The sequence below is a fragment of the Pinus tabuliformis genome, chromosome 9, assembly GCF_031772625.1.
Source record: "Pinus tabuliformis cultivar Carrire ecotype Pingquan chromosome 9, CPIR1, whole genome shotgun sequence".
Taxonomy (NCBI): Eukaryota; Viridiplantae; Streptophyta; class Pinopsida; order Pinales; family Pinaceae; genus Pinus; species Pinus tabuliformis.
Genome location: NC_142307.1, coordinates 1421787817 through 1421811968, shown reverse-complemented (window position 1 = coordinate 1421811968; position 24152 = coordinate 1421787817). Strand labels below are relative to the sequence as shown.

General features: G+C 38.6%; 1 protein-coding gene across 3 annotated transcripts in view; it reads left to right on the top strand.

The window, feature by feature from the left end:
* The window catches only part of LOC149153871 (inositol-pentakisphosphate 2-kinase-like), a 173892-nt gene that overhangs the window by 41650 nt on the left and 108090 nt on the right, over positions 1-24152 (top strand). For 2 of the 3 annotated variants that reach the window (XM_089438002.1, XM_089438003.1), the window contains exon 2: positions 6358-6493. In XM_089438002.1, the coding sequence (XP_089294128.1) occupies positions 6392-6493 (102 nt within the window). In that variant the 5' untranslated portion in view covers positions 6358-6391. The remainder of the gene's footprint in view (positions 1-6357; positions 6494-24152) is intronic. The other variant, XM_089438004.1, reaches the window with a different exon arrangement.

Here is a 24152-nt window from a genome sequence, read left to right as displayed (position 1 = left end):
GACCTCCTCAAGCAACCTGCCCATCTTGTAGCTCTCTGGGGCTACAAAACCAAATCACCCCACCTCACTCCTGGAGGTATATTGGTCACCATGGTAAACTCTTTCTCCAATCTGGAGGACAACTTGTTGATCTCTGCGGATGCAGCTTGCTGATCCTGCTTCTCCTCCTTGCCCTTCTTTCTGAGAGGACATTGAGTGCTGTAGTGGCCAAGCTCACCACATCTGAAGCATTTTACCTTGGAAATGTCCTTCTTCCTGCGCTGCTCCTGCGTCCCCTTTGATGTGAGGGCCACATTTTCCTCTTCCTTTACTTGTTTCGTCCCACCGCTGCTGCTTTTGCTGCCAGTGATGGTGGTTTTCACCAAATCTCGCCTCATCTCCTCCTGCTGCAGATCAACCCACATACGATCCCAATCTGGCAACTTTTCTCTGCCTAGTATACTCTGGACGAAGACTTGCCATTCTTCGTAAACGTTGTTTAGAGCAAATTGCACCAATTTTGTAGGCTAAGGCGTTGACCCTATTGTAGACAGCTGGTCTCAAATATCTTGAAGCCTAGTGAGGAAGGGGTCTATGCGCTCCCCTTTCTACATCCTTGTGCATCTTAGCTTCTCCTCAAGATATATCCTCTGCTGCTCGAAAGATCCCTCTTATTGCGTAGCAAGTGTCTGCCACATCTGTTGGGCAGTATCTTTGCCAGCTATGTGAGACACCACGTGATCTCGAACCCCATTGAGAATCAACCTCTTTGCTTTCACCATCTCCTTCTTGTAGGCCTTCAACGGATCTGCATCTGCGGGTACAACTACCACACTATCGATGTAAGCTTTGAGATCATACTCATCTAGAAGACAGGAAATTCTTGCCTTCCAGATTACATAGTTGGACGCTCCCTCCAATTGATCCTGATCTCTCAGCCTTGTTGATGCCATCTTTACAAAAAATGTTGAATTCCTCCTCTTCTCCTCTGCGCAACTGCTGATTGGCTCTACGCACTCCCTCATGGAGTGGGCAAATCTACTCACAGCTATTGCTACTTTGCTAGGAAAAAATTGAACTTCTAGGCTAGAAGTCCCATGAGAAAAGAATTCCATCAGTGTGTGCTCTTCCTTCCCCCTGACGCTACATTGCACTAGCAAACTGCTGCAAAATAACTGCGTCCCAACTGAAGATCTGTTATGCAAGGAAAAACACTGTCTCCCTCTTCCTCTGGTAAGCTCTAATATGGAAAATCTAATTTCTCTGTCGACTCTCTCAGAGAAATAATTCTTCCTCAAAAATTGACCCTCTTGGCCCAAGGATTGCGCTGCCTCTTGAGGATTTCAAATTGCTGCCTCTACAGAGATTCGAAATTCCTCCTTCCTTCTGCTACTAAGCTCTTTGGCTTAAGATCTGTGCTCTGATACCATGTGAAAATTCGGAAACCCTGATTCCGACTGCAACAACTTATTAAATTTCTTCTATTTGTTAAATAACTTGAACATATTATTTACTGCATCATATGGTAAATACCGAAACTAATATACTGCAGCCTTCACAAATACAATACTGCAGAAGAAAAATAATGCTGGAAGAATAGAATCACAGACACATAACTAACACTGTTATTTTTGGACCAATGTCCCTGGAAAAACTCAACTTGGGAAAACCAGTGTAATAGCTGAGGATTTTATTATTATTTAGTAGTAAATCTGAGTACAAATCTATGGATGCTTCAAATCTAGCAATCCATACAGAGAAATGACTGATAGAAGTCTAGTAAGAAAAATCTCACTCTCACTGGTGATCCGCCATAGACCTTGGCTAAAGATGAGCTGCTCTTTGTTGCCTCTACCCAGTTCTGCGTCACACAACTCGGACCAACTTCTCTCTCGCTAACTGATCAACTGCTGTCTAGGAAATGGAATCTCCTGGCCTCCGGGCTCCCGCTCCAGTTTCTGGCACTGAATCATTGCTTCTCCCCAGCAAAATATGGCTTCCCCTCTAAAGCACTACGCTGCCTCTTTGTGGAACTCTCTGTCTCTCTGCCATGCACTCATTGGACTGGAAAATCTTCCTCCGACCTTACTATCCCTTCCCCTCTCTCACTGCTTCGATCTTACTGAATCACCTCTGGCAACACACAACTGCTACTTTGAAGATCTATTTCCCAGCAAAATTGAATTTCTTGGTGTCTCAAGTGTGTTCTCCAAACCCCATCGAATTTCTTCTTATATCTCTTGGTGAAACATCAATGACCAAGATTAAAACATAATCGATGGCTAAGATTAACAAGAACTCGATCCATGTCTTCTTTTAGAAGATTCTCACCATGACTTAATTAATACCCTTTAATTAATCAGTGTTCCTAAGTTTAGACTTAGGCACCATTAAAAAAGATTAATTATTTTAATTAAGTCGTCTCTAGGTGGAATTTCTAGAAACGATTTCTGGGTTTTGGAGAATACATGTATTCTGGCCTCTCCACCAAATTTCGAGGCTAGAACACAACCAATGCCACAAAAACTAATAGGTTCAAGGTTCAAGATCATGAGACACATGTATGCAGGTTGAAGAAAACCCTCTATGGGTTGAAGCAAGCCCCTAGGGCTTGGTATGAGAGGATAGATAACTATCTTATGAAGATGGGATTTACAAGGAGCAGTGCTAACCCGAACCTATACTTCGAGGCTGAAAAGGACAAACTTTTCATTCTGGTCCTTTATGTGGATGATCTCTTTTTGACAGTTGATGACCCTCTCATTCATCAATGCAAGAGAAAGTTGGCTTCCAAGTTCGAGACGAATACCTAGGACTGATGCATTACTTCCTAGGGTTGGAGGTCTGGCAAAAGCCTGGTGATATTTTCCTTTCTCAAGGAAAATACATTGTGAAGCTACTTGAGAGATGTGGGATGGTGGATTGCAAGTCCGTGACTACTCCGTTGGAACTCAACTTTAAGACGCTATGTGGAAGTGCTGCCTGGGCCCAGATTAGCAAACCCTACCAAGTATCGTTAACTTGTGGGGGTCATGATGTTCTTGGTCGACTCCCGTCCTGACATATGCTTCGTTGTGAATACATTGAGTCAATATATGGTCGAGCCTCATCACATTCATTGGATTGCTGCTAAGAATCTCTTGAGATATCTCCGGGGCACAATCCACTATGGACTGAGATACACTGCTAGGAATTTGAGGCTACATGGATATATAGATGTTGACTAGGCTGGCAGTGTGGTGGATCGTAAGAGCATGTCTGGGTGCTGCTTCTCTTTAGGGTCTGCTTCAATATCTTGGATGAGCAAGAAGTAAAAATCGGTTGCACTAAGCACTGCCGAGGCTGAATACGTTGCTGCGAGTATGGCATGTTGTGAAGCAGTTTGGTTGAGGAAGCTCTTCAGTGAGCTATTTGAGAACGTCCTGGATACCACTGTGATCTTCTGCGACAACCAAAGTGGGATTCATCTATCAGAGAATCCCGTGTTCCACGACCGCTCCAAGCACATTGATATTAGGTACCACTTTATCCGGGATATGGTACAACGGGGAGCAATAAGGCTCCAACACATTAGAACAAATGAGCAGGTCACAGACATTCTCATGAAGCCTTTGGGGAAGGTCAAATTCTTAACCCATGAGCTCAACAATTGCCACTCTAACAACTACCTAAGTCCATGAAGATGGTGCACACTGGGCTCCAACTTGGGCACTATCACGCTGTCCTCCAATAGAGCATAAATTCCCAATCCACTAGTCACACTTGTTCCACTCTCATGCTTCCTTCCAATAGACCACAAGTGACCAATTCTTGTTGTAGCTTCTTCTCGTGGTTAGGGCATCCAACCACCTAGGAAACCCTCCCTCTTGGCTACTAACAAATTTCCAGATTGTCCTCTCCTAGGACATCATCCACTAGCATCAAGTCAACCTTAACACATAATTACAATACATACCTAGTCCTGCTTAGCTTCCGCGTCACCTTGGTGTAGTATGCTACATATCCATGAAACCATGAGAAAAGAGACTCATAAATTAGGTCTGAGGCCAAGGCAAAACCCACAAGGGGAAAACATATAAATTCTTCCTTATGCGAGAGAGAGAGTTCAAGATACATAGGTACATCAGAAACATCATCAAGATAATAACCAAATCAATACCCAAGAATAAGAGATATGCCCAACAAAGTCCCATAGCCGTCCCTCAGATTTTCGGCCTCCTTATCTCCTCCTAAAATTCGCTGGATTAGAGGCACATAAGACAAGTTCGATGTGCCAAATGAGGAGGAACCCTTTCCTTTATATAGACTTCCAAGGGGGGTCAAATAGGTGTCTCTTGGGGCCCAACCGACCTAAATAACATGAGGCCAACTTGAACAATTTTGGAGGGAAAATTCAAATATTAAATTTCACAATTTCTTCTTTTTATTTTTGATAAGGGAAATACCGACCATGGTTACAATTTTCAATAGGTGACACGTCCTAGGTCAAAGCTTCAATTCATAGGTGTTTGTGATAATGTGGCAACTGAAGGGAAATGCTTCATGGCTAGGTGCTATGGTCATGGGACCAGTTGTGGAGGTCCATCATTTTGAGTGTATAGATATATGGAGGGAGCAATCGTGGAGGCATAAGTTACCTTTTTCCTTAGCCTGCTTTTTCCACCTCTTTGGTGTGCCTTTTACTTCTTTTTGATAATGTTATGATAAGGAGTATAGCTCATGTGTCCAAGGTTGCTTCTGATGATATAGCATTTATTTACCCCTTAATGATGAGTCAACGTCTCACTCATCAGGGTTGGAACATGCAAGGGTTCCTTATTTTGTGATGGAGCATCAAGTGCTTATGAACTAGGTGATATGAGGGGGTTAGAGCTCATGCTAGGCTTTTGCCCACACACTAATTAATATTTCAACCATCTCAACCATCTTTTGCATTTTGATTTTTCTTTTTCTTTCATTGTGGCCATTTTATGTTTTTTCCTTTCTTTTAGCTACATCAACCTCTAAGGCAAACTTTTCGGCCTTGACTCAAGGATGAGGATATGGAGGTGCTAATCCCAATGAACCAAGGACAACAAACCCGAAGGATGGATATGAAATTAGGGGAAAGGTGAAGAGTGGTAAGTATGGAGTGATTTTCGATACACTACTTCAATCCAAGTTTCCCAAGTAGTGCCCCTCCCATAACCATAAGGCCTTGGAGGAAGTCCCACTAGACTAGGGTCAAAAAAGCTAGCCCCCTTGGTAAGGTGAGAGAACAAGTTTACATTGAAGATCGGTCAATCATCCAATATCACCCCTTAATCCATGTTAAAATTCCCAAAACGTTAAGTAAAAGCACATGATTGTGAAATGGTTGATATTCTTGACTTTAAGTTTTAATACACAGGACGTCCATAGCAAAGTATCAATAGGCTTGCATGAGCTGGTGCCATTAGTTTCTCTTAATAGAATCTATATCATGATGCCAAAGTACTAAAAACATATACAATTTTATAATGATGATTATGGTGTCATCTTGGGTCCTAGATTGGTGCAATGGATAAGAGTTTTTGAAATGGTATAGATTTCACAAATGACACTTTTTTGAAATTCACGAATTGAGGGAATGAAGAACTGGCATATTTTTATATGGATGTTTGAGTAGGAATGAAAAGCTTCTAGACACTGCATACGAATGTTTGGGACTTCCAAATTTTCATTTTTTGTAACTGCTTTTTCTTTATTGTTTTATTAAGTATGCTTTCTTCTTTTGTTCTAGTTTCTAAGTAAAGGGAATTGCCAATGCCTAATTAAAAAACTACGGAAAATTTTAGTATAGAAATGATACTTTTCTAATGGGAATCTGCCAGCCAGCAAACATCTAGGAAGCATTTTCCAAAATGTTTGCTTACAAGAAAGTTCTAGGAAACTTATCCCAGAGGTTTCCCAAGGGTTTCTATGTAGTTTCTGTACTGGATTTGTTTCTAATATGGAAACAAACTCCATGTCAGAAGTCTTAGTTACATAGTGAAATTAGAACTGGCTGAATTCTTACACTTTGATAAGAAAAATACTGCTTAGTTTTCCATTTTCAACATGTACAACTATGTTGAATTGGTTGGCGACTAATTATTTTTTGAAATAAAGTAGTTCTGTGATGATGCATCCATGTTTCAGTACTGAAATTCCATGGTTTTTATTGTGTTATAGCCCCATTATATTTGGAAAAACCTGATTTAATTGATGTATGTATCGTATTTTTTCATGTACTGTTACGTATGTTTATTTTGTTTTTGATGAAAAATCTATGTTGAAGATGTGTTATAGAGCTAATATGATTAGAAAAACAGTGTTTTTCTTTAAAACAAGCTGTTGATATGCTTCAAATATTTGCAGGTAAGTTGAAAAGAGTATTCAAGTGCGAATAAATATGTTGTCCCTTTCAGAGGCAAAAAATGCAGAGGAGTGGGACTACAAAGGCGAAGGTGCAGCTAATGTAATTGTGCTCTACTGTGGTACATCACCAGATTTTGTATGGATCATACTTCAATCTTCTCAAATATCATTTTTATTGTTTCCATGATTTTGCTATGAAAATGATCATAAGTTTTATATATGAATCCATGATATCATTGTTAACATCATCTATATGTTGGTTTTGACCTTCTAGATGGATTTCTTGTCAGAGTTTCATGCAATACTATGGCATACAATAATACAGTGAAGAGAGAGTAATGATACTTAAGTTGTTTTATTCCACAATGTAATGTTCTTATACATATGTGAGATAGAGAGGCTATATTATTGTGAGTTGTGTAATGTCGAATAACTTTCTATGTAATCACCTAACTTAAGCTAAGATATAACTCATAATAATATAATAATCTCATGACACCTTTATTACAAAACGTGACATTATGATAAAAGGACATCGAGTACACTAATAAACCCCTAATCAATGTTATATTTATTGATATATTGCCTATATTATGAGTCATTCCCCAAGATGATAATATTGGTGATATTTTCTTTTGAAAATTTTGTGATAATTTTAGTAATTATCATGATTCAATGGGAAGTGTCGCCCTTGTCTGCGTCAATCTCACATTATAACTGGATTCTTGGTCTTTTAACCCTCATTTTGCAAAAGTGAGTTAGGGGATTGAGCTATGAGGATATTGTGACAATTTTCCATTGAGCAAACAAGGGGAAGTCCATTGTTTTCATTGCTATGATTCATATCATTGGATACATAATATTTGTTTTGGTGTAATTTTGTAATATCTTCTTAGGACATATTACTAGGGATAAATATCATATTTTATTATTGATGTGTGATGTATCTGTTATCCACCAAAAGTGGGTGACCCCATCGGATTTTTTTTTTTCCCATCCTCTCTTCCAGCTAGCCAGTTAGTAGCCCTTGACAACCACTACTAGCCGATGACGATGTGGCATTCATATCTCTGCAACATGCATTAGTGATATGTTTCCTCACCCATTTGGCAGGAGCACAAATTGGAAGGTGGGCTTCTAATCAAAAGGTACTTTATTCATTTTGCAATCGGGTGCTTATGCTTGTTTGTATTTGTGCATTTGACATGGATTACGGGGTGACCTAGAAGAAAGAGGAGTTTTCTCCATGATCTTGTTCTCTCACCTTAAATGGGGGGTTAACCTTTCATCCTAGTCCAATGGGACCTCCCCTAATGGCCCAATGGGTATAGGAGGGGAACTACATGCGAAACCCTGATTGAAATAGCGTGGTCCCATCTCTCCCTATTCTATACTTAACACATTCCATATTACATTATAAACCCTATATTCCACCTCCCTTCTTGGGGTTCAACTGACTGTTGGTTATCTAGGATTTGGCACCATACATCCTCATACTTGGGTAGGGCCCAAAGCTTTGCATTGGGAGGTTGATGCAACTAAAAGAACAAGAAAAGCATATGATGGCCACAAGCAAAAACAAAAGAAGATCAAAATGCAAAAGATGGCTGAGACACACTCATTAGCATGTGGGCAAAAAAAAAGCGTAGCATGAGTTCTAACTCACTCATTATGGCCATATCCCAGTTCTTGAGCACATGTTTCTCTTCATATTATGAGAAGGAGCCCTTGCATTTCCCAACCCCTGATGGGCAATGAGTTGTTTCATTATTAAGCGGATAATAATTGCTATACATAATACACAACAAGCTCTAACCCTTTGAGCTACGAGCAATACTGCAAAGAAAAATCAAGAAAAAGTAAAAGGTGCACAAAAGGGGTGAAAATACAAAGGCTGAGTTGGTAACTCATGCATCCACGATTGCTCCCTCCCCACATTTGTACACTTAGGATGCGGAGGCCATCATTGCTAGTCCCTTCCAGAATGGCACTTGGCCATGAGGTATTCTCCCCTTCGTTGAGCAATCCGCACATCTGTACACTTAGGATGTGTTGACAACTGGAGTGGCACTTGATGATTATATGAAGACTCCATGTCCAAGGATGATCTGGAGGACACTTGTATCATCAGATATCATTAGTCAACAGAGTTTTTTAACTCTACTTCTATTTTCTCATCATCTTTCTTGTACCTAGATTCCACACCCCGCGGGGAATTGTAATAAGTGATACTAGTAATGATGAGTTTTGAGTATGTAACAAGCCTAGGATGTTTGGAATCGATCAATAGACGAGTACACCTTGGATTGTTTTTTCCTTTTATCTGGTTAATTATCATTTTTTTCAGAGATGGATAATTTTCTGGGTTTTTTCATTTACTTTTTACCCCAAAGTCGGTGTGACAGTTTGAAAGTTGATCCCTTAGCACATCTTAGTGTCTAGAGTCGATGTATATTACCATACTAGATCACACAAAAAATTTTGTGGAATTTGGTTAGGTCTAGGTAGTCATTTTTTAATTTTTAGATTTTCCGCACTGCGGAAATTGCAATAAAAATTGTACTTGTAATGTAATAAGTGATGTCTAGAGAAGTTGTATGGGGTATGAGTAATGAAATTTGCACCTCTCACCCTCAAATTTCTACTATGACACACTTTGAGGGGTTAAAAATGTGTTTTTAACTCTCAAGACCCACTTTTCCCAAGTTTAGTGGGAAATCTGGCAATTAATTATGCCATAAATTAAATAAGTAGAGAAAAATAAATATCCACACATGCTAAACGTTGTGGAAATGAGGTGGAAATTTATGGGGGAGTTAAAGTGAAGTCCCAAGGTGATGTGGACTTCTAAAATCAAGGAAATGACATGTGCTCAAATCTAAGTTGCACGAAACGGGGAAACGGAAACGAGTTTCCGAAACGAAAAGCGATACGAAACGCGACCTCCCCAAATTTTGGAAACGGGGAAACGCGAATATATATATATATATATATTAAAAATATTTAAAAATTATTAATATATATATGTGCAATCATAAAGCATTAATGATACATTTACATTATATGATAATAATTTATTACATTTAAACATTAAGATTAAATTTACATCACATTTACTCATGAGTCATGAATAATCACATAATGAAAATAAAAATATAGGAACTGGAAAATCCAAAATCAGCCTTTATTTATATTAGTATATGAGGCTGCAAGTACAATAAAGACTATAAGGCTGCAAGAACTATAGAGACAAGTCACAAAAGACTAATCCTCATCATAACAATCCTCATCAAAAATAGAAGCAGCAGAATGCTCAACAGTGGATGGTGGTGCTGAAGAAGATGATGCTCTTTCTGCTGCTGAAATCTCTTTCTCCTGCTGCTGAAATCTACTTTGCTCACTGCTCAAAACACCCTAGCTGAAACAACTGCCAGTCTCCAAGAGAAACGACTTGCTGAATAGTGTGATGAGAGAATGAGACAAACTACTCTTTTATAACTTTAGAATAGGTTTCTAAAACATCCTGGAAACCCTAAAAAAATTTAAAAAAAAATTTAAAAATTAAAAAACAACTATTTTTTTGGGGAAACGTGGCCCGTATGGCCTGGAAACGCGTTTCCGGCCGTACGGCCACGTTTCCGTTTCGGGAAACGTGGCCGTACGGCCGGAAACGCGTTTCGTTTCGTTTCCCCTGGGGAAACGACCCCTAGGGCCACGTTTCCTGCAACTTAGGCTCAAATAAAATTGAATTTCTGGCATTAAATGAGAAAGCTGCTTACTTGGAAATTCGAATTTGTGAAGTTAATGCACATTTGGGAGGATTTGGGAGAATATTTGGTGGAGATTTTTGTGGGAAATTGTCTCCACATGGGTTACCACCCATATACACTTGCCATTCCATCATAAAATTCGAATTTGGCACATAAGAGAAGAAGAAAATGATGTCCACTTGCCAAAATTCGATTTTTACATTTGGCATTGGAACTCCATTCACAAATTCGAATTTCTCTTGGGATTGTCACCTCATGCCACTTGTTTAATCACTTCTACATTGGGATTGGCTCCCATAGTTCAATATAATAGAGCTTTGAGCTCTCATTTGTATAATATTGTTACTATCTATTGTGCTTGCGGAAGCGCTGCTGCCTTGTACACTTTCAGAAATATCAATAAAGACTTTGGGGTTTCATTCATGAGGTGTTCCTCCTTTGGGAGTATGATGAATTGTTGATCGTTGGTATAATTCCTTTTACTCATGCTTTGATCTAATTTGTTTCCATATGTTCTTGTAGATTTGTTAATGTAGAGCTATCTTGCATTGACATTTGATTTAGAAGTATGCTCTAGGTATAGAATGCTCTAGTTGGTTTTAAATAAATCTCTAAAGTTTCTTATTATTGTTTATTGCTAAATCTATATGGAACTAATTCTTGATTGAAATTTTGTAGAGGGAACATCTTGTTGGGATTGCAAAATCGAGCGTGAGGCAAAGTCGTTGGAGCGACCAAACCACTCTTGGTACATTCTTAAAGGAGCTCTCATTTGTTCTTTGAGTCTTCATAGTCTTATCTTACAAAGTTGTTTTGCAGGGGTTTTGGCACATAGCTTGTACACAAGGCGAGCATTTCTAAATTTAATCTCTTTTAAAAAGACATTGTACTTCATTTCTTTTGCTATCTAAGAGCTTGAAGATGGCTAAGCAAAGAAAAGAGTTTACTCTCACTCTTTAGCTTAGCCTTTTGTAAATTATAATTGTACATATACATTTTATCTTGTTGATTTTTTTCACTAATACTTAACTTATTTTGCAGTCATTGTTTGGATTGTTTGTTAACTCTTGTGTGGCAAATTTTGAAGAGCAACCTCCAGCGACATCTAACAAGTGTTTGCAGGACCTTTGGCAAGTGTTGGGGTTTGATTTCCAAGGATGCCATGAGCCCTTTTGAGGCTTATTTTTGCCAAAGTCGAGTTCACTAGAGGGCTGAACATTTTCCTCTTTAAGCCGTGGGAATTTGGAGGAAACTCACACCTTGTTTCCCTTGCATAAGTTTTGTGAGATCTTGTCACTACTTCTCAAGAAAGGAGGTCTAGTGTCCAAGTTTCAAGCAATTATTGTGAAGATTCTCCTTGAAGTTTAGTTAAGGACTTTGAAGGGCTCTCTTCTCATTGTAATATTAATAAAAGATCTAATTTGCGTATGGGAGCTTGGGATTTCTCCCATGGTATCCTATCTCCCCATTTAGAGGGAGGCTTCTCTTGGGTGAATTGACATTTGCATGGTTTAAGCTTTCATACTTCATCCATTTACATGCATGTTTTAAGTGGGAATTAACACAACCTCACTATCACATTTCATTAAGTTAAGGTTTGTTACAATTGCATTTGAGCTTTGCATTCTCTATCTCATTATTGCTTGAAGCTACAAGCTTACACTTTACTCTGGGCAATTCATCCTTTACATGCAAGCATTTTATATTCTTAACAAACTTTGATTCGTTTCCATTTACCTTGGTAAATTGTTTCATGAGCACTTGAATACATGCTTCAATTTTATGCTACATTGTTATCTTGGATATCGGAGCAATTTATTGTCATTGTCTATTTCAAACAAATTTTACTTTCAAGCAAATTACTTGTATCATTTTAATTCATTGATGAGACACATGAAACACTTGTAAGCTAATTTTATTCCTCCAATTGAAGCTATAATTGCAACTTTTGTTGAACATTATTTCATTTTCAAGCATTGCAATTCAATCTCTTTGAAGCATTTGCATGTTATTAGACCAAACAATGCGCAGCGGAAATAAAATTTAACCAACATACACAGCGCATTAAAAAACACAAAACCATAATACAGATTTAATGTGGTTCACCCAACCAATCTGGGCTACGTTGAAGCTTAGATACATTATCCTGTTCCAATTTATCATCTACATCTGAACTTTCAAGTGAGGATTCATTAAATTTAACATCTCTGTTAATGATGATCTTATGAGTAGTAGGATCCCACAATCTGTATCCCTTAGTCCCTGTTGACCACTACCGGTCAACTGCCCACAGCAGTTCACCCCCTTTTCTCTGCAAAAAGGGTAGCGCTTGATCGACATACCCATGCCATTCTACAGTCATCGACAACTTCATCAATTTATGTTGTAAACCCAGTCTGCATGTATAAATTGTAAATAATCTTAGCAGATATGAGTCATGTCTGTCAATTGCCTAGGTGGACCTAATTTTCTAAGTGATAATCTACGTCCCGGAAGGTTTTTCGTCTCACTGATCCATGATCGGCAGAGTTTTCCTTCAGCCTAACCCCAAAGCCAGGATGGATTTTGTTACTAGAATCTTAGGAGAATCCTAGTGTGTTAATCTGCTAGATTATAGTTGTGTCGCAGAACTGGGTGGTTTATGAGGGTCTATGTCAAAAGGGTTTTCCCCCCTTGGGATGTAAAGTTGAAAAAGTCATGATGTAAAGTGTCTTGAGGGATGAGAAATGTTTTAATCCCTTCATAAGTCCTAAGTCCTAGGTCCTAGGTAAATTTTCCCAAAAGCTAAGTTCAAGGATCCATTTAAAAAAAAAATATAAATAAAAAAAATAAAAAATAAAAAATAAAAAATAAAAAATAAAAAATAATAAAAAATAAACTAAAAAATAATAAAATAATAATATTTTGAGTAAATAAATGCAGAATTTCAATTTTTAATGCATTAAAAATTCGACGGATGAGATTAAGAGATATCTTGATCCTCATCGACGGTCGAGATCATCTTGACATGGATCACTTGAACTAGCTGTTGGGATCTTTTCCTTTAAATAGGGTGCTAGGGGTCATTTGAGATTATTCGATCTGTGAGTCTTGTGCTGAAGAAGCTCTCTTGTAATCTGTTTCTAGTTAATAAAAGAAGACTTTGGGGTTCAAATCTTGCTGGTGTTACTCTCTGGAAGTGCTGTGAGCTATTTTATTTTCTGCATATTTTGTTTTTCAGCCATTAATAACAACTTATTATAGAGTATTGTGAGCACAGGTATCTTGTTCACTTGCTAGGGTTTGAATGATATTAGGGTTTCTGGAGTAATGGCAGATATCTCCATTGCTTTTTGAAATCTAGTATTATTTTCTCTCTCTTTACTGATGGTTGAAGTGAGCTGTGCAGGAAACCATTACTGAAGAAGACCAGTGGGCGTTTGGGGAAGTTCTAGGCTGAACCAGCCAACTCCCACAAGCTTTTCTTTGCAGAGCCCAACTAGTTTTTACCCTGGGTACAGGGTTTTGAGAAATTCTTCAGGATTCTGGAGCTGGAAAAATTGAAAATTTTGTGATCTGGATTTTAAGCACTATTACTCTCATCCTGCTGCCATCGCTGCAATACTGCTTTCAGGCCAACTCTTTTTCTCTCGTCAGCAAACGATCCTAGCCATCCAAGTGACTGTCTTCACTCAACCATACGCTATTTTCCCGAATCTCTACGTATTCCCTTGCTTCCACACGTCCCCTCACTGCTGTTGCTTATGCTCCCATAAAATATTGCTGCAACCATCTATCGATCCCCTCTGCCCACTAATTACGCCTGTCTACGCACAAAACAAGGGAAAATGCGGTGAAATAAAACGCTGGTCAAAGGAGCAGCACAGCTGCATAAATTTAATCAATCATCCTTGATACATCAACTCTGCCGTTGAGGTTTCTCCAGACCTGCGTCTAAATCTGTGGTTTTGTCAGTGTTTTCACCATTTGCAAATACGCCCTTCTCCACTTGCAATTCTGCCGTGTGACTTTCTGCCGACAGAGGGAGCTGCTGAAACGCTTTGAAAGGGATCGCACTTTTGTTTGGTGGCATTACAGCTGAGGCATTCTCCGTGGGCCTGCACAAGGCAACAAGGACGCAGATACGCGTTGGTATGCTCTTGCACGCGTTGGTATCAGGATCATCGTATCGCTGTTTCATCTGCACACCCAAAACCGGCCCACAGGCCTGTCAAACACGCCGCCGTCACCAATCCGTCTTCAAATCTGAGCAGCAAAAGACAAGGAAAATCGAAATCTGTATGCGTGGGTAAGAGAACAGTAAATCGCGTTAATACGTTTTCGAGCTGTTGGATTGGTATAGCGCTGGAATGATCTTCATTTTTTGATACGGCTAGGAATTATGCGTAGGTAAAGCTTCATCGTTTTTTTTATTTAGGTTTTACGTTTCAGATTTAGTTAGGGTATTAATTTTTATTTATTTAGATTTAATTGTTTTATAATTAGAATTATATGCGTTTTAGTTTTGGTTTGTTTTATGTCATAAGGAAATAAATAAATAAAAAAAGAGAAATTCGATATCGTAGTATTTTTTGATTTGTATTAGATTTTCATTTTTTATTATTTTCTATAGACTAGGTTATATTAGATTTTATTTTAGGCTTTGTTTATTAAATTTAGATTTAGGTTTTGTTCAAATTTTAGTTTAATATTTATATTTTAATTTAGGTAGTTTAAATTTCTTTTAAATCATAAAAAATCATAAAAAATTTCAAAATTTTAAAATCATAAAAAAAAGGGTTTTCTTTTCTTTTAAAGTGTAGATTTAGATTTTAGGTTTCATTTAGTTTTATTTCTTAGCTTTAAATTTTTGCCGTATTTGAAAAGCATAAAAAATATTGTGGGAAATTTTTGCTAGGTTTAGTCTTGGCTCATCGCGTTTTATTTTTTTTCCTGCTGAGATTCAAATTTGTTGATGTGGAATGAATGTTTATCATTTTAGACAAGCCTGCACATGAATGATCATCTTAAAGATTAGCTGCATGAATATGATATCGGGTTAATGATTCATAATTGCGTGGTTGTTTAAAGCATTGAATCTTTTCAAATTTTTTTAATTGCTGGATATCGTTATTGAGCTTTAATCATTATAAAAAACTTTGTGATTTTAACATATATCTTGCACTATTCTAGTCATTTGATGATAAATGATTGCTACACATGGTTTACATTTCTGAAATATTTACTAAGTGATCGTTTAAAAATCAGACCCATAAGGCACTGGTCTCTTAATTTAACTAAATCAATTTAGTGATGGTTTCCTTTCGTGTCTCCCAAACCAACTGATTCACAGTTGGTCACTCATTTTCCTATAGGGTCCACCCCCCTTAGCCGTGGGAGACAGGCTTAAACGGAGAGATCGGGGATCAAGGTGACAGCCCCTGGTTTGAGCGTTGTCGTGTCAATCTGTGCGACAACAATCCCATCACCATATACAACAAAGATATATCTTTTTGATTTAGGATCTAATTTAGAACGCTGATGTTTTGGAACTAGAGCATATGCATCACAACCAAAAACTTTCAGTTTAGAATAATCACAAGGATGACCTTTCCATACCTCTTGAGGAATTTTGCATCCTATTGCAGTTGATGGTGATCTATTTATCAAATAGCAAGCTGTAGCAACCGCTTCTGTCCACAATTCCTTCTGCAAATTGGCGTTACTCAGCATACTTCTTGCTCTCTCTAAAAGAGTCCTATTCATGCGTTCAACAACTCCATTTTGCTGAGGAGTATACACAGTGGTTTTATTTCTTTCGATCCTAGCTTCTTTGCAATAATTATCAAATTCCTTTGAAGTAAACTCACCACCATTGTCAGTTCTTAAACATTTAATAGTTCTTCCAGTGATGTTTTCAACTAATGCTCTAAACTGTTTGAAAACTGTAAACACATCAGACTTCTTCTTTAACATGTAGACCCACACTTTTCTAGAGAAATCATCATTAAAAGATACAAAATATGACGAACCTCCATATAAGGTTGTAGGAGACGGACCCCTAACATCAGAATGGATATAATCAAGGATTCCCTTGCTAGTATGTTTTACAGTTTGAAACTTCTGCTTGCTTTGTTTCCCAAACAGACAATGTTTGCAGAAATCTAACTTAACAGACTTTAGGCTAGAAAGTAACTTACGATCAGATAAAATCTTTAATCCTCTTTCGCTCATATGGCCCAACCTTTGATGCCATAAACGAATAGAATTACTGTCGATTTCAGACACTATAGAAACATGATCTGACTCTGTTCTTCCTTCTAACTGAAAAAGATTTCCAACCTTCTTTGCTTTCATTACTAGTAAAATTCCTTTATAAATTTCAATTACTCCACCTTGAATAAAGGTTTTATATCCATTTGTGTCCAGTACTCCTAATGAAATGAGGTTTTTCCTTAGTTCAGGTACATGTCTTACATCAGTTAAAATTTTATTTGTCCCATCAAACATGTTAAGCTGAATGGTTCCAATTCCCACAATGTTCCATGTGACATCATTTCCCATGTAAACTACTCCATGATTGATTGGTTTATAAGTCTTAAACCATTCCCTATGAATACACATGTGATTTGATGCACCAGAATCTAACAGCCAATGTTGATCATGACTAGACAAATCAACTGATAACACTTCATCACTCATACTTGTCTTGGATGCCCAACCTGTATTTGTCGTGTTTGCTTCTTGCTTCGATGTTGAAGAGTCTTCTTTGGATGCTTTCTGTCTCTTCCAACAGTCCTTCTTCAAATGTCCCGATTTGCCACAAAACCAACACTTTACCTTACTCATTTTCCCTTTCGATTTTGAACGCGAGTCGCTGTGCTTACCGGAACGTATTTCTCTAGAACGACCTCTAGCCATCATTGCTTCTGATGTAGAGGTTTCAGAATTTGACCTCTTCCTTGTCTCTTCGGACAACAAAGCTCCAACAACATCATCAAATTCAAGGGTTTTTGATATACTTAGACTTATAGAAGTAACAAAATGATCCCATGACTCGGGAAACGAGCACAATAAAGTTATAGCTTTATCTTCTGATTCAACTTTTACTTCTATACTTTCTAATTGCACCAGAAGAGTATTAAAGACATTCAAATGATCAGTAATAGTTGTACCTTCCTTCATGCGCAGACTGTACAATTGTTGCTTCAGAAGAATCCTATTGGTTAAGGATTTTGTCATGTACAGCTTCTCCAGCTTTGTCCACAAACCAGCAACACTTTTCTCTAACACGATGTTAAACAAAACATCATCCGCCAAACACAGTCGAATACCGCTCAGAGCTCTTCCATCCAATTCATTCCATTCATCATCTGTCATGGTGTAAGGCTGTTTGGATTTTCCCAACAGCGCCTTCGCCATGCCTTGTTGCACAAGTAGATCATGCATTTTCACTTTCCAGATTTCGAAGTTATTTTTGCTATTGAACTTCTCGATCTCAAAACGAGCACTTTGAGTTTTTGCCATGTTGTAACAAACTGAATCTCCAATTCCAACTTAATAAATAAAGTTAATATCTAACAAAAAATGCCTTTGCCTTCTACTATGCTGCCTTTACCTTATCATACAATCCCTCTGCTGTACAAACTGCAGATTACAAATAAAAACAAATAACAAAATTGCAGTTTTACCAAAGCGATCCTCGCTTGGCGCGTTGGCGCTTCCTTGACAGCAGACAATCCGCGCCGGAACAAAAACGGTGCAAGTGACGAAAAATTGCCGCGCTTAAACCCGTCAATTCCGCGCCAATCGGGATACTAGCGCTCTGGCGTGAGTATTAAACTCGGATCCGCGCCACTGGCGCGTCTGTTCCAAAATAAAACGCGCCAACTCGATCACTGTCAGAAATTGGCGCGACTGTCTCTGCCGAACCCACTCCAATCGCCAAAACTCCACCTTCAGCAGATCTGTCACACGCACCGGCTCCACAACCAGAGACTTGTAGGTTATGGGCCCTCCACGCTTCCACTGCGCCGCTCTGATACCACTTGTTAGACCAAACAATGCGCAGCGGAAATAAAATTTAACCAACATACACAGCACATTAAAAAACACAAAACCATAACACACAGATTTAAAGTGGTTCACCCAACCAATCTGGGCTACGTCCACCAGAATAGAGGCATCGACAATTTTATTATTCAACAAGAGATTTCAACAATTTTAATTCTTCACACATACTCTCAGCTCACCCTATTTTCTCTACACTCTCTACACACACCCCAATCCTCTACGGGATTACATTTCTTATAGCTGGAGCATAAAACTGAATCATAAATTCCCTCACAACAAATATAGGATGCATTAACTCCTCCTCAAAAAATACTGGAGCTAATATACAACTATTCCTATTGTTGTCACATACATGAGATTTTTTTCAAACTTAATTAAAACAGAAAATCTCAACACATGTAGCATTATTTTAATTTGGGGAATTAACACAATTTGCATTTCATCTAGGCATTTTAGTGTAGGAAGGCCCCAAACTTCATTAAAATTTTACCTCCAACATAAGTTGGTTGAAGTAGACATCTTAGGGACTCTCTACTCTATTGACTCCTCACTGTGAGATCCATATCCTTGGGCTAGGGTGACGTCTGAGGATTGAAGAGTTAAATTGTAATCTTGTTGTAGAGATAATTAATAAAATTAATCAAGAGCACTTTCCATTACATTTACTTTACTTGTCTCTTGATTGTCTGAATTTTCATATGCAAAGTCTATTCCAAAAGAAAATATTGTAATCCTTTCAAACAAGTGCTTTCGTTTTATGCTTCAAGTCTAATTTCATATTGATGTCTTGGTTTAGCACTTTCTTTCTTTCACATTTCCAAGTTAATTACTAATTTTTGGGTTTTGGCAAGATATGTTTCACATGTTTTGATTTATAAAGTTGATTATTTCAACATCATTTGTATCTTACATATCTTGTGCTAACAATTTTTGTTTACATTTCAGGGTTACTTTGCTTTCTCTTTTGAGAGCATTGCATTTTACTTTGAGCAAATATATTTTTAATTTGTTGAGCAAATTCCTTATAAGGCACTGGTTTTATGGTTTTATGGTTTTTGTCATTGGCATTGTTATTTCAAGTTGCTCACATCTTATTTGCTCATAAATCCTAAAAAGTAATCCGTTTTCACTATAAGACTCTTTTAGAAACTCACATCTTTTAACTTAATTTTTTATTAGGGACCGCCCCCCTTAGATAACCTAGGAGATAGCTCAAACAGAGAGAGTCAGGATTAGTGTGACAACCCCTTCTCTGAGTTCCTTGCCACCAACCACACCTTGTGGGGTTGAAGGCTTTTCTCACTAACTTGTAGGTAGGTGTAAGTAGTAGGGTCAACAGGATGCAAAGCCCATCATTGCTGGTCCCTTTGACGATGGCACTTGGCTATGAAGTATTCTCCCCTTCGTTTCATCATTATTCACATGATACCTATCAATTGAAGGGTGGACCAAGGACATGCCACTTCCCCTTGGGAGCTGGAAACACCTAATAGGGTGGTCTATTAACCACTCCTACCTAGGGAGGTAACACCATTGTGAGTTCAAAACCTTAATTTTGGAAGGGGAGCCTTATTTGAAATGTCAAATTGCCTATTACTTTCAAGCTTGGTTCACTTAGATGCAAAAATGATTAAATGTACCTAATGATGTAGTTGCTAGCACTGGATATTGTGTGTAATTGTCAGGTGGTTCCACAACCATGGCTTGGGCAACTTAACTAGGGCCCAGGTCTTCCAGAGGAGCATATTGACACCCACAGGTGAGGCGTTGAGAGCCATCAGACTCTAAGCAACAATAGTGTAATGTTCCTCTCTAGAATAAGTTCCCTAAAGTTAATTTCACAATTTTGCGTTTTTGACTATTATGGGGGCCCACGAAATTTTGGGGATGGGACTTAAGAGATGGGGGCCGAAATAGTTTTGTTAATTGGATGTGGGGGCCGCACCCACATGTAATACATACCCCTTGAAGAGGGAAGTTGAAGTTGCCAAGGAAAGAGGTCGAAATGGTGGATGGAGGGACCCACATGGGAAGGAAAGTCAAAATTATAAATAGAAGGGGCATAGCAACTATTGGGGTGTTTTGTCAACTTAACTATTTTCTTGTTGCTCAAGCTGTTTCATTGGGTCACAGGTGCTACTTAGCATAGAGATTTCCAAGGGGAGAGACATTGGAGGGAGATTTGTGGAGATTTTGGGAGAATCTTTTAGCCATATATCTCAGCTAATTCGTGCTCCAGGAGGACGCAATAGAGGATCACGTGCCACTCATTTCAACCATTTTCCAGGGGGTGTTTTCCGGGAGAAATTAAGTGTAGCTTCTCCAGGGGAAGGCTAAGCCTTGTGAGGAGTTTTGGGGCTAGAGATTGTTGCTTTTGCGTAGATCAAAATTCTCTTCTCCAAGGCTTGCGTAGGACACTAATTTTGGGCACACGTGGGGAGTTGAGGAAGGGATTTTTTGGAGCTGGGTTGTGTAGGGTATTTGAGGAAGTCATCTGGGGGAGTGAAACCAATGTTGCACGAAGCGGGAGCGAAGCGGAAGCGTTTTTTGGAAGCGGGGACGCCGAAGCGTCATTTTCCAAAAATCTAGGAAGCGAAGCGTCCGCGGAAGCGTCTGCTATATATATATATATTTTATATTTTTTTGCCTTTATACTCAAAACAAACATCCCAAATACCAAATTAATTGTAGAAGACATGAAAACATGCATATTTTTGCATAAATCAAGATAGACATAACATCCATTGTACATTAATGATCTAGAATCTAGATTCTTCTCCTCTTGTCTAGCCTTTGCCTCTACCTCGATTGTCTAGGGATATTAGTCAACATTGCCCAATTTTGATCAAACTACCTAATTCAAGACTTAAAATATGGTAGAAAAAACTTAACATGTTTGATCGATGATTTTGACTTGATTGAAAGGTAATTTTTTGCTAAGGGCGTGCTGCGTGACAAAGGAGTTCAACAATTAACACCACCAACACCAGGGTACATATAGGGCTTGGTGCTCTTGATTAAATGCTAATCGCATACCTTCATACTTGATATAATCTAATGAAATGCCACAATCCCATTGATCCTGAATACCTGAAAACTGTTAAGTCTGCTGAATTTTGAATAGGATATGAAATTCTATTTTCTCCATATGAAGTCCAATGAGGCTGGAACCACTCTCAAACATTCTGAGTCATTTCATGGTAATGTTAAAAATTTAAGTAAAATGATGAAAATGAAAAATAAAGGAGAATGTCACTTTTACTTTAAGAATTTAACATTACCATGAGGGAGCATCTGCTATATTTATATTTTTTTTTGCTTTCATTTGTCACCCTAACCCAAGGTGGACCCACCCCCAACAAGCAAACTCACCTAAAATTTAAAAAAAATTTGAAAAAAAAAAACGATTTTCTAAATGCTTTTCCGGAAGCTTTTCTGGAAGCGTACGGAAGCGTCTGGGAAGCGCCGTACGAAGCGTGCTTCGGAAGCGCCAGCGCTTCCAAATTTCCAGGAAGCGTCTAAAAATTTCGGAAGCGCGCTTCCGGCCAAGCTTCCTAGGCGCTTCCGTATGGGACGCGCTTTGGGGCTTGGAACCGGGGGGGGGGCGCTTCGTGCAACACTGAGTGAAACTCAACATTTTGGAGTGATTGGAAGGCTGTTACAGTGATTTTCGAGGAAGGCCATATTTTCGAGGAAGGTAATACAGAAACAAACATACACACAAAATTCAACACATTGACACAGTTATTTTGGATTATTGTCCTCGGAAAAACCCAATGTGGGAAAACTGGTGCAGTAAGGGAGGATTTTATTATTTAGCAATCTTCTAGTACAACAGGGTGTCAAACTAGCTTACCCACAAATAGACAAAACTTCTTCTGGACCCACCGTAGGCCCTACTGACCTCTGCGTCAGCCTACTAAGGCTCTGCACAGCCTTTTTGGCCTTCTGTGTCACCCCTGTAGCCTCTGTGTGGATGACGCAGGCCTTGCTGGCTCTGCGCAGTCTCTGCTGCCTTTGCATGGCTTCCTTTGGCCTTGCGTCTGATTTCTTTTGCCTCTGCGCTGATCTCCCGCCTCTCTGTTCCGTACTTATTGCCTCTTGACTGCTCTCCAGACCACTGGTTCAATTTCTCAGCTAACCCTGTCCCAGAAATTGAACTGATTGGTCTCCCTCAGTGTGTTCTCCAAGTGACCCTCAAGCCTCCTCTTATACTTTTCCTGTTGACATCTCAACGGCCAAGATTAAGTCCCTAATCAACGACTAAGATTAGATCTGGCTTGATCCATGTCTTTTGGACCATTCTAACACAGATTCATATTAATACACATTAATATTTTATTTTTCCTAAGTTTAGACTTAGGGACTCCGTTAAAACTATTAACTATTTTAATATCTCCTGATCTGTTTAGAATGTGCCCAAACCCTTTCTGGGTATTGGATATGTCATGTGCCCCAACCTCTCCACCAACTTTTGTGGCTAGAGCACATCCGATGCTACCCCAAATCAACTATTAGAATATTCCTATTTAGTATTTAATGCTCATTCTTTTAGCTGTTGCTATTTTTATTCTTTTAGCAGTTTCTTAGATGAAACTGATTGTTTCCATATTCTACATAGAAACTTGATGTTTCAATTATTGTAAATATCTCTGTATTATTATTGAGCTTCAGCTTGCTCATGATTAATTAATTCATTGGAAATCCATATGCGTTGTTCGCACTGTTTTATGGTATCAGAGCACAGGGATTTTTTTTTCGAAATAATTTTTCATAGTTTGAAAAATTCAATAGTTCATTTCGAAACTGCTCTCAGGGTTTGTTTTTTTGTTTTCAAGCTGGTTGCTCACGAGCGTCAGAAGCTGAGTGTTATTTGACATTTCCGTTCCTCCCTTTATATTAAAGTCTCGTGCAGAAGGTCTGTCTCCGATATGCGCGTCGAATTCATTTGGATTCGAACAAATTTCTTGCCTCGTCCAGGGGTTGGAGCTGCCCGGATTTCCGCAATTGTCGAAAGATAACACCGTTGTAGAAATTGTGCGCTCACATACGTTGTATGTTTTGGTTGAGTGTTCGAACCTCAGAAAAGAAGTTTGCCGCTTCACACTTGGAGGGTTCTTGTCTTTCTGATATTCACATTTGTTGGGCGAGGGCTGGGCATAGAATTCGAACTTCCTATCGCTGCAAAGGAATGCTCCACGAAGTCCGACAGCCATTCTAGAACAAGAGGGAAAATCAAGTCTCCTTCATTGAAGAAAAGAGACGCAGACAGTGTGCTTGGCCATGTTCTGAGATTTAAACATCTTCGCTGATTGACGGCTTCCTTGGCAAACTATTCCGGTAAGCTGCCGCTTCTACGTAAATCGAAATCTCAAATTCTGATTTAATTATTCCGCCAAGCACGTATCTTTCCGTAACATCTCACCGGAAATGAACTGTAATTCTGGTTCTTCTCACGACATATTTCTATGAGCACATAGATGCGTCTGTTTGTCCAGCAGAGAGAGAAAATCAAGGATTTCAGTAACAGCTCATTTGCGTTTCTTAGACGGCAAAACGCATTCACAAAGGGTATTTTTTTCCTGTAGAAGAGTGATAAAATTGTAAAGCGGCATTATTTTTCTTGTCTTAGTCATGAATCCTTTACGCTTTCTGGCAAAATTTCATTAAATAAGCCGATATTTTCTGAGTCAAAATCTGTCGTTCAAAGCACTATCTTAAGCAGCAGAGTTTGGGAAGAAGTTCATTCAAGTAAATCAGCATTGTTATTACAGTAAAACAGAGGTTTTAACTTTCCAGAAATTTCGTGCCTCTTCATATCCGTCTTGAGTTTCCTGCCTATGCCTGTGGGCCCAATTTGTTGATTCTTCCTATCTAGTGTTTGTTTAAGAAAATTGTGCTTCTTACAGTAAATCAGTTTCCTTTGGGAATCATTTCATATTTATATCAGCATCTGTCAAATTTTGTCTGGAT